Source organism: Condylura cristata, unplaced genomic scaffold (assembly GCF_000260355.1).
Source record: "Condylura cristata isolate star-nosed mole 26May11 unplaced genomic scaffold, ConCri1.0 scaffold00008, whole genome shotgun sequence".
Lineage (NCBI taxonomy): Eukaryota > Metazoa > Chordata > Mammalia > Eulipotyphla > Talpidae > Condylura > Condylura cristata.
In genome coordinates, this window is record NW_004567109.1 from 25,830,141 (window position 1) to 25,841,512 (window position 11,372).

An 11,372-nucleotide genomic window follows, 5' to 3' on the forward strand; every position below is an offset into this window, starting at 1 on the left:
GAGAAACTGAGCAGTGGTGGAGCAGACCTTGAACCCAGTTTAAGACCTGTTTTCATGCTGTGCCAAGATGCCTCTGAGATTCCCACCAGGCATCACTGGTCGCTCCTCAAGCATTTCCAGGGATGGGAGCTTACTAGCTTGGAAGTGGTATTGCATCATGAGGGAGAGCCCTGCTAAAATGTGTTCCTTTTGTGGAGTCACAGAAATTGAGACTCTTGTCACTTCCAGGCTCCCTTTTGTCTCAGCCTCCCTGCCCAGGTCCTCCCGGTAGATATTTGGGGTGAGGGTTGGGGGGAGGGAAAGTAGCAGCTGTGTCAACCCTGAATACTTTATTCCCAAGCAAACAACTGCAGACTGCTCTGTTGCTTCATAGGACATGTTCCTAGCCCTTCCTCTATTAATTAAGGTTAAGTTCAGTTGCTCTTTGTAAAATTCAATTCAAAGCAGATAATCCATCCAACCTGACTTAAGAAAAAGGTAGAACTGCTGTTGGATATCTGGAAAGTCTAAGTGCGCTAGCTTCAGGCACAGCTTGATCCAGGGACTCAACACTGCTGCTAAGCGGTCTCTTATTGGGCTGTTTATATACTTCAGTGTCAAACAGCATTCTGCACATGGCAGGAACAGTGGTCTCAGGCAGCTAAGTCTGTGTGCTTATCCTCTGATCCAAAGGGAGAAGCATCCGCCCCAAAGTCCCAGTGCCCTTACATCCCAGAATTCTAGTATCAAATCTTGTAGAAGCAGTGATTGCCTCAACTTAGGTCACTTACCTGTTCCTGGACCAGTCACTGTGCCTTAGACTTGAAATGCTATGTTTAATCCAGTCAAATTACCTGCCTGCTCCTGGGGGAATTGTGAGTGGGGAGGGGCACAGGGCGGGGCAGAGGTTGGACAGAACCATCAGGACCACATGGAATATGGAGTGAGAGGTCTTAATCAACTCAGAGGTGAGATACCCTAAGATGGAAAACATGTTCAGCCTACCAAACAAAGGAGATAGAATTCTGTCCTATAAAGCAGGAAGATTATGGCAGGGTTTGGCTTGTTTGATTTGCCATAACTATTTCTAAAAAGAAAAATTGAGGCAGAAAACACAAGCAAGAAATCCCATGACTTCTGGGGTCATGGGAAAATGTGATGGGGAGGCATGTTCTCTCTTCAGGGATGGAAACAGGATCTTCAGATTATGTAAGCTAACTTTCTGGAGAGTCCCAGATAAGAGGGACTGTCACACCATTCATTCATTCAAGTATCCATATGTCTAACATTCATTGAATACCTATGTGTGTGAGATTTTATGCCTGGCAGGAAGCACAGTGATTAGTAGCGATGACAATGATGAGAAATATTCATCAACTTCTAAAGTTTCAAGCACTGGGCTTTCTATGCATTATCTCATTTAATCATCACAGCTCAAGAAGTGTGGCACAACCATCATCCCCACTTTATAGAGGAGGGAAGATGAGGATGAAGACAATTTTAGTGCCCATTCTACAATTGACAGGAGGGGGGCAGATAAGCCATGAGGGAGTTTTGGGGGCCCAGGAGTGGGAGCACCTCACAGTCAGGGAAGTGTGGGGTGTTTCTTAAGGGGAGCATCTCATAAAGCTTAACATTAGGAAACAGACAGATTAGGAGGAGCAAATCAGACAGGATCAAGCCTCTGCACAGATTAAGAGTTGAGGAAGCAAACCAGGTAGGTGTGCAGTGCAGGGTGGAGGTAAGGTTGGACCAGCGGGCACGAGGCAGGCTGTCGACAAGCACAGGGTGCCCAGAAAGTAGAGCTTCTCTGAGGACTCAGGCTAGTGGCAGACAGGACCAGGCCTCCTACACTTTACACACATCCCCCTCTGGGCCTCTTCCAGTTGCTTTGGGATATCCACAGCACTCTCTGGATATTAGCAGGAAAGGTTTCCCGGGCTGGGAGGTGAGTGGTATTTACCTGAATTGCTTAGCCCCTAGTCTCCAGTCCCACCTGCCTGCTGACATAAGACACTGGCCAAGCCTTGGAATTTGGAGCCTTTCACAGTAGCCTGATCTGGGCCTGGGTTGGGAGGAAGAGACAGTGTAATGGGTAGAGCTGGGCCCTCTCTGCCTTCCTGACTGGCCCATCCTAGAGCAGTGACCTCCCTTCTTAGAGTTCCCATCTACATTTGTGTCCAGACTTCCCACCCAGACCCCATCCCATACAATGAGCCCTCTCTCACCTTACCTGCACCCTATCCAGGTGAAATGGAGAGGGCTCTGATCTGAAAAACAGGAAAGAAAGAAACAGCTCCACCACTCCTACAATTTGCTGTGTGACCTGTTGCAAATCTGTCCTCTCTGGGTCTGTTTCCTCATCTGGCAAATGAACTTTGAGAACCTAGAGTTCCATTTTGGGATAAATGACTCTGGTTTTACTTACTGGGGGAAAAAGACAATACACTCCAGCAGTACAGAGGGTGGGTGAATGGACGGGAGAAGGGAAGAACAGTCTCTTTGGACAAGGAAACGGGCTCCTTGACAGTGCAGTGTGGGGGCAGGAGCAAGCCTGAAGTCCAGGGTCAGGCTTTTGGCTTGAGGAGCTGAGAGCAGAAAGAAGGAAGCTGACTTGGGCTCCAGAGAAGGCTTCTTTTTGGAGGAGGCAGGATTTGAAGCTAGGGTGCAGGCTAGAAAGGAAGCGGCATGGACAAAGAGTGGGGTCCCTTTGAGTCTGGGGTGACTTTGTTAAAGTGGGGAGGTGGGGACGGCCCCAGGCCTGTCGGGGTCCAGTTCCTGACTCGGCCCGGATGGCGGCTCCTCCAGAGGTCGCTGTTTCCCAGGAATCTCGCCAGTGCCTGCAGGACAAAGCCCTGACTTTCGCTGGTTCCCTCGCTCCCCTTCTGCGGGGATAACACTGCCTAGCTAGGCTGCTGAAGGAAGGTTCCGGCCCTCCGCCACATTTCTTAACCCACCCGGGACTTGACGCTTCACCGTTTCCCTTGCTAAAGCTAAAGTTGAATCTAAAGCTAAAGCCAATGCAAAAGGTGAAGAACAGAGCCGTGCTTGAGCTTCGAGGGATGGGGTTCTCACAGCTCTGCCCCCTCCAGCCCCACGCCAGGGTTCCCCAAAGGAGGGCATGGGTTCAAAGGTCCCTGCCCCAGTAGGCTGGGTGTAGCTGGGAGGGCCCCCACCCCCACTACGGTCATCTCTCCCGCAGGTCGTCAGGGTGTGCTCGCCTCCCTCTCCCGTCCCCTCCCCTGTCAGCCAGCCCCAGATCCTAGCTCTGGCTCACGCCTCCGGTACATCCTCTTCCCGCCTGGTGTCCTATGGGCCGGAGCAAGTTTGCCGTCCGACCAGGGCGCGCTGCCTTCGACTCTGGGGTGGAGTTGGGGGTGAGCCTTCCAGGGCAATCCTTGGCAGCTGGGAGGGGGTGATTCGGGACAGGCACGGATGGCTTTGGGAGGACACTCTCGGGCGCTCAGAGCCACTGTCACGGGGAGCGGCAGTCGGGGCAGAGAAAGATTGTCACCTCCGGAAACACAGGGGACTTTGCGACAGTCGGGGCTGGGGCTCACCCTCACACACTTGGGAGCCGCCCCTCGCGCCCTGCCCCAGCTGCACATCTGTTCTCAGTGTGGGGAGCGACTAACGTTTGTCTGGAAAGCGTCCCCCTGCACAGCAGATTTAGGCGCGGGCTGTTCTCATGCTCTCCGGAGCCAGAAACCCTCTTCCCACGAAGGAAGAGGCGACAGACTCCGCAGCTCGCTCTAGTCTCAACTGCCGCGCAGTTGCAGCCGCCGCCGCCGGTGCCAAGCGAGCCCCCCACCACGGGGTCCTGGGGTGGATGGGGCCAGGAGGGGCCGAGGCCAGGCATAACATTAGGAGAGAGCAAAATTTCTCCAGAGAAGAGAGGTGCACGCCGAAGTGTGTAGGGTTCCACAAAGACGCCAGACCTCCAGCGGGTGCCTGGGATGGACAGCAGGGGTAGGCGCACTCGCTGGAGGCCCGCAGAGCTTCCGGCCTCTCTCTCAACTTTAAGCAGGAGTCCTGCTCCGTTGCAAGGAGAGCCCCTTCACAAGATCTGCAGCCACCCCCTACCTCCATCCTGACCGGGCCACCACAGCGATCGCTTTTGAGCTGGTGAGGGTCAGGGTGGAGAGAGGGGTCCAAACTTACCGCTGCCACTGAACAACCGCCGGGATCCTGAGCCGCGGCCCTGGTGGTAGGGTCGGGAGGATGCGCCAGACGTTGCATTGTCCCCGAGACTGGTCAGGTTTGTGGGTAAAATTAGGGAGCGGGCAGGCGCGGTGTCCCCCTGGTCAGCTCAGGCCGCGCCATGCGGCGGATGCGCGGAATGGCGGATCGGGTCTCGGCACTCGGGGAGCTCCAACCCTGGCAGGCCGAGCGTGCAGGTTGGCACAACGTTCCGCCTTCAGCTCGCAGGGGCTCTTCGCTAGTTTCAGACTGATTTGATTATTTTCTCATAATCATCAGAGAATTCTCTCTTCCCTGGAGGGGAAGGGCACCACATGCCTACAGGGGTCTGAGGAGGAAAGGGAGGGCCACCACTGAAAACGTATCACAACAAACACCATGGAGTTTCTCTCCGTTAGCTGAACATTTAGCACAGAAACCTCAGCGGAACAGATTACCCTTCAAGCACATCCTCCCAGCTGACTCTGGGCTACTTGAGGGGGAGAGCAGAGAGTGAAGCTGAAGGAGGTGTCAGCAGGCAGCGATACTATAAGACTTGCAGAGCGGACCTCTCCCGCTTCGTGGTGCTGCAGGCATGGTGCTGGGGCACAGGCTTTAGGGAAAGGGCCCTGGTTTTCACCGAAGGCAGCAGCCGGCTCCCACCTGTGGCAGATGCCAAGCCTGCAAAGAGGCTCACTCCTCAGGCCAGAAAAGCGGGAACCTCAGGCTGGAGAGAAAAAGGTACAGGACCAAGGAATCTGACAGTCCTGAGTCAGCCCCCAGTGCTGCACTCCTGACATTGTTCAAAACAAATTGACACAGAGCCTTGGAAGAGACCAGAGGCTCCCAGAAATACCTCCAGGCAAGAGTAAACTAGGTCAGGGGCTAGGCAGAGAGTTATTCAGATAAATAGAGGACTCTCAGCTAGGAGTTCTTAGAACGCCAGTCCTTCAAAAGCCTGGCAACTCATGTGGTCATTGGGACCTGTTTCCACTCCTGTAAAAGAGTGGGTGTGTGTTTTTATGGTCCTTCTAAGATCCTGCCCACCCTCCTCTAGTGGCTGGGGTGGGGGTCTGTACCCCTTTTCCCCATTCTGGATCTCAGCAGCAGCCACAGTGTGCAACAGGGCCAAAAGAGGCACTGGTGGTGGTTACAGCTGCCTCCTAGAGCAGTAGAAACAGGATTTCTTGAAACCTCAACCAATCTTTCCCTGAAGTTGGGCAGGAGGCTGGAACCTGGGGAACAGGTGAGCACTGGGAAGGAAAGAAGCTACCATTCCGAAGTGAAGGTATCAGATGGTGAGATGCAGTGGGCTGACACCACTGCTGTTTTTCTCTTCATTTACTTAGACACCAGCAGGACTAAGATGAGCTGGGCTGGGGTCTGTGTGGGTAGACTGTGGCATATCTGAGAGTGAGAGAGGTCTTCATGCAGTGAAGAGCAAGCTCAGGGTATGTGGAGGGTTGCCAGTTAAATCTGATAACTCTAGCAACCTAGGTATGTGGGTTTATCTGAACTCCTGCAAGAAAATTCTCTCTGGCTCCCCCCCCAATTCTGTTTTTCCTGAAGAGCCCTACCACCTAGAAAATTCCAATTCTACGGCCTCTAGTTCACGCCCAACTTCCTTTCCGTGCTTTGAAAACCAGACCTCTTCTCCTTTTCCGAAGGACAATCTATTTAAAGACCCCCTTGGTCTGAGACCCCCGAAAGGGGTCATAGGTTATAAGCCGCCACACCTGCCTCTCGCCTTTCTTTGTTATTAGCCCCATGGCTCAGGAGGATGGAGAATTCTGTCACGGGGGTTTCATGTCAAGGGTTGCTCTGGTAACTCCTAGATCAGAATCTCTTTCCCCTTCTGGACCTTCTTAGGTTACCTGTGGAATAGGTTTGTATTTGCTTGTCTCATAGACTGGAGGGTGCTGTTGGATGAAAAGGAAAATTTGTCCACTCTCACATAGACTCTTCTGAGATACAGCCTCCAGGGGCTGCAAATTCTCTTCCACCATCTTATCTATAGGCATTTATTGAAAGGGGATCTCATTCACTGTAGCAAGTGAGAGGATCCCATGGTAGCAGTAATGGGGTTGTGTGCTCCAGATCCAGGTGGGAAGCAACACCACCACAGTCTTTTTCTTTCAGAGAACAGAGCCCCAAGAAGTCTGTGAAGTGCTCCCAATGCACTCTCCCTCAGTAGCCTAGAGTAGTATGGCTACTTTCACGTATTAGTCATAGTCATCACAAGGTGTTTTTAATTTCATTTTTTTTTACAGAGGAAGAAACAGAAACATGGAGTTTAAAAGACTGATTTAAGGTGACAGAGCTGGTAAGTAGTGAAACCAGGGCCGGGAAGCCAACAACCTGATTGCAGTGTCCCTACTCTTAACCACTTTGCAGGAAACTGAGACTAGGAAGGGTCAAACACGCTGGCAGTCACACAGCCCTGGACAGCGGAGCACAGCTGGGTGGGTCTCAGGCCTCGCAGACCCCAGCTTTGACCACTGCGTGGCGCTGTCCGGGCAGCGCCAGTCTCTCGGCTCTGTTCTTGCCCACGTCCAGTGCCCGACTTCCCTTTCATAGCCCTGCAGAGACTGAGATGGGAGCAATCTGAGCTGGAGTTACCGGTTGCAGCATTCCTTGAGGGAGGCTGGGGAGCAAGAGACCTAATGGGATGAAGAGGAACCGGATGGAGAGAAGAAGGTCACAGCGCCACTTTTTGTGCAAGAACCCCCGAAAGATGAAGCCAGTACAGGCTGGGGCTGGGATGGGGGGTGGGGGTGGATCTCCGTGGGGATCCTGCTAAATGTCTATAGAGCATACGAGGCCCTCGATAAAGGGAGTCCCCCACCCCCCGCAGTGCGACTGGAAAGAGAGGGGGAAAAACTGAGGGAGCGATCCCCAAATCCATGAGCAGACACGGGAGGTTTCCACGGGAGACTGACACAAATTCCGCGAGGGCGAGAGAGAGACACAAGTCATAAAACCTGAGACAAACGGATGCCGAGCCAGAAAAAAAGATCCAAGTAAAAGGGAAACTCGGAGCGACGAACCGGTCCGCGTTCGTTCCTAGAGTGCGGCCTTAGTGTCACACAGAAGTTTCGAGGAGGGGGCGACGGGCAGGCTGTGAACTCCCCGGGGTTCTCAGCGCAGACTCCCGCGTCAGGAGTCCCGAGGCGCCGCCAGAGGAGGGGTGGCGGGCTCTGGGTCTTGGACGCGAGGAGGGGGTGCAATCAGAATCTCTCACCTCTCCGCGGCCGAGCGCTCCAACAACTTTGCTCCTCGCGGATCACTCAAGTGCGTCTCCCCATGGGCCGGAAGCCGCTCGGACTCCCGTGCGCCCCACTCCAGCGGCGTGAGTCCCGGCGTCTCAGGCTCGCGCTCCAACCGCGCTTCGGCCTTGGTGGCGTGGGTTTTGCCTTGGGGGAGAGATGATGGGGTGAGCTGTTGCTACTTCTCTCAGCTCCGGCCGGCGCCCGCTGGAACCTCAACATCCAGGGGCTGAGCGCGTTGAATGCAGTGGCTCCAGAGCTCCGAGGGCCCGCGGGATCTGCGGGGAGGAGGAGGACCCGCCTCCACCACCGGAGCCCAGCTCCCGCCGCGGCGGCTGTTTGTTCCCGCCGGGCCCCTCCGCCGAGGCACACGCCCGCCCACTCCCGCCCCGCCCCACCCCGTCTGGGAGCTCCGCCCCGACCTCGCGCTCTTCCGCCTTAGGCAGTCACTAGGCGGGAGGGCTAATCCCCCGACACCCCCAACACTCCTCAACTCGGGGGCCGAGACCTGCCAGGGTTAGGGAAGGCCTCAGGCCCTTCCACCTGCGCCCCGGGTGCCTGTCCCCACTGGGGACTCCCGGGGCAGCGTAGAGAGCAGCCAGTTGGGTGCGCACCCAGAGGTGAGAGTGGCCTAGTTGGGCCACCAGGGGGCGCTGCAGAGCTGGGGGGGAACACCCCTCCCTGCCCGCCTCAGTCCCCCGCCCCCTCCCCGCCCGCGCGCAAAACACACTCGCCCTAGAGGCAGCGCGGCGGAGCGGGAGCCACGGCTGGAGCGGAGCCGGAGAACCGCGGCGGCGGCGGCGGCGGCGGCGGCGGCGGCGGCACCATGACCCTGGGCAGCTGCTGCTGCGAGATCATGTCCTCCGAGAGCTCCCCGGCCGCACTGTCCGAGGCCGACGCAGATATAGACGTGGTGGGCGGCGGCAGCGGTGGGGGGGAGCTCACTGCCCGCTCCGGGCCCCGCGCCCCCCGGGACATGCTCCCCCACGGCCCCGAGGCTGCCCCGGAGGAAGCCGAGGCAGACGCAGCCGAGGACGAGGAAGAGTCGGGTGGCTGCTCGGACGGCGAACCCCGCACGCTAGCGCCCCGGGGGGCAGCGGCCGCAGCTGGAAGCCCGGGGCCAGGGGCGGCGGCGGCCCGCGGAGCTGCGGGACCCGGGCCGGGACCGCCGTCGGGGGGCGCGGCGACGCGGAGCCCACTAGTGAAACCGCCCTACTCGTACATCGCGCTCATCACCATGGCCATCCTGCAGAGCCCCAAGAAGCGCTTGACGTTGAGCGAGATCTGCGAGTTCATCAGCGGCCGCTTCCCCTACTACCGGGAGAAGTTCCCCGCCTGGCAGAACAGCATTCGCCACAACCTCTCTCTCAACGACTGCTTCGTCAAGATTCCCCGCGAGCCCGGCAACCCCGGCAAGGGCAACTACTGGACGCTCGACCCGGAGTCCGCCGACATGTTCGACAACGGCAGCTTCCTGCGGCGCCGCAAGCGCTTCAAGAGGCAGCCGCTGCCGCCGCCGCATCCACACGCGCACCCTCACCCGGAGCTGCTGCTGCGCGGTGGGGCTGCGGCGGCGGGGGACCCCGGCGCCTTCCTGCCCGGCTTCGCCGCTTACGGCGCCTACGGCTACGGCTATGGTTTGGCGCTCCCGGCTTACGGCGCACCCCCGCCGGGCCCGGCCCCGCACCCGCACCCGCACCCGCATGCCTTCGCTTTTGCCGCCGCCGCGCCCTGCCAGCTGTCTGTACCTCCAGGTCGTGCGGCTGCGCCTCCACCCGGACCTCCGACGGCCTCGGTATTCGCCGGTGCAGCCTCGGCTCCCGCCCCTGCGCCTGCCCCGGGCACAGGGTCTGCCCCGGGCCCCGCCGGCCTGCCCGCTTTCCTGGGCGCGGAGCTGGGCTGCGCTAAAGCCTTCTACCCCGCGTCGCTGAGCCCTCCCGCAGCCGGCACCGCGGCCGGCCTGTCCACCGCACTCCTGCGCCAGGGCCTCAAGACGGACGCTGGCGGTGGTGTGGGTGGCGGGGGCGCCGGGCCCGGGCAGCGGCCTTCCTTCTCTATAGACCACATCATGGGCCACGGTGGAGGCGGGGCAGCACCCCCGGGCAGTGGCGAGGGCTCCCCGGGATCGCCATTCGCGGCGGCGGGTCCTGGGGGTCAAGCCCAGGTCTTGGCCATGCTGACTTCCCCGGCCCTGGCTCCAGTGGCCGGCCACATCCGCCTCTCTCATCCCGGGGACGCGCTCTTGTCCTCAGGGACCCCGTTTGCCGGCAAAGTCGCCAGCCTCAGTGGCTGCCACTTCTGACCTCGTTCGGCTCAAGGCCAGTTAGGCCCGCACTCCTCTGCCTCTCCCGGGAGCTCCAGCGGCCCCAGCGGAACTCAGGGAGTCTATTTATGAAGAGTCCCCAGACCTTGGGCCGGCGCTCGAGACTTGGCATTTCGGGCTGCAGGCTCAGAATCTTGCCGACAGTTGGGACGAAGCGGGCTCCATCGCTCAGGGAGAGGCCCGAGTCCACGCGGCGAGGTCGCAAGCCATGAGACCCCACTCCAGTTTGGGCAGTAAAGGGGGAGGGGGGAGTGCTCGCTTTCCCCAGCCCCCTCACCTCTCGCTGGCCCCCCGGAAAGAAGAACGCTTTCCCGGAAAGATGCCTGCCCAGGCCCAGCGGATCCGCCAGAAACACCAACTGCGCAGAGAGGGCTCTCTTTCTGCCGCTCTCCCAGTCCTCCCCGATTTGTGGCTCTGCTTTTCCAATACTATAATTTAAAGACACCTATTATCCGCTTTGTGCTTAAAAGAAAAAAAAATCAACTCCCTTCTCCCTTATTGTTCTCCATGGAAGTTTGTTCTCTCTGAAGCCTCAAGCAGTGTCTACACAGGAGAAGCTGAAGGGAGAGGTGAAGCAAGGGGTCTCCACCATTGTTGGGGGACACCCTGGATATCACTCCAGTGAGGAAGGTCCTTCCTCTTTTATGTTGGGATGATTCTGAAGGAACTTTCCCCCTCCGGTTTCTGTGGCCGGCTGGGTCCAGCCATGCAGGGCCAGCAGCCCTCTCAGCTTCTGTCCTTTTCTGCCCCAGGCCCTGGGATATTTATTGTAGCTAAAGGAAATGCGGTTGGGGTGGGAGTGGAGGGTCTGGGTCAGGATCTGGAGAGGTGGGGGTGGGGTGGGTGAGGGCACATCCTGTGGCAGGGGGTCCTGTATTATGTGTAAATATCTGTACAGCGGGCTGCTACCTGAGTTCTCTGTCCACTGGGTGTGCATCGATTTAGACTTTTCCACTTCGGGGAGATTCTGTGAAATCATCTGATGGTCTGTGTGGAAGAAAAGAAATATCTGTCCCTCCACCAGCATTGGTGTCAATTGAATAAATGTATGTGAACGTCAGCAGCCACCAGCTCTGTCTGCTTGCCTGCGCTCCCTTTGCTAGTCAGGGCTCTCTCCAAAGACCCCTAAGCTCCCAGGTGGCGGAAGAGTAAGGAAGGGCCCTGGGCAGACCAGGCAGGTAGAGAGGGACTTGACGTTCTCAGGTATTGGGGACACCCTGGGCTTGGCCTCTGTTGGTAATGGGGCCAGCATTCTAGGAAGCCTGTGAGCCTTCCAGCACTTTCATTTTCACTCTGGTCCTGGGAATGTTTCTGCCTGAGGTTGTTTCCAATGCACCTGGGGATGCTCATCTTGTAGTTGAGACTTTAGCTTGACCTGGGCAGGTCTGGGTGTCAGTGCCCATGGACATCGTCCACTTTAAGTAAAATTTGAGGTGACCATATCTCCTCATGCACATCTATGTGCCTGTCTCTGTGTCCAGGGACTTCTATGGAGCCTGTGGTTTGTGTTGTTTGGCTGGATTATCAGTGTTGCTTTTCATCGTTTTTTTTTGGGGGGGGAGGGAGGGTGAGTTGTATGTCAGGATATCTGTTTTTATTTGTGTGTGTCTGTGAACGTGTCTCTG

General features: G+C 57.4%; 1 protein-coding gene across 1 annotated transcript; it reads left to right on the top strand.

The window, feature by feature from the left end:
- The first annotated feature begins 8,245 nt into the window (after positions 1-8,245).
- FOXD2 (forkhead box D2) lies at positions 8,246-10,529 on the top strand. Its single transcript, XM_004678977.2, has one exon. The coding sequence runs from the start codon at positions 8,251-8,253 to the stop codon at positions 9,724-9,726; it is 1,476 nt and encodes a 491-aa protein (XP_004679034.1). The 5' UTR covers positions 8,246-8,250; the 3' UTR covers positions 9,727-10,529.
- The last annotated feature ends 843 nt before the right edge of the window (positions 10,530-11,372 follow it).

What these genes read in the sequence shown, in the direction of transcription:
- FOXD2 (XM_004678977.2), top strand. Translation starts at nt 8,251, where the DNA reads ATGACCCTGGGCAGCTGCTGCTGCGAGATCATGTCCTCCGAGAGCTCC.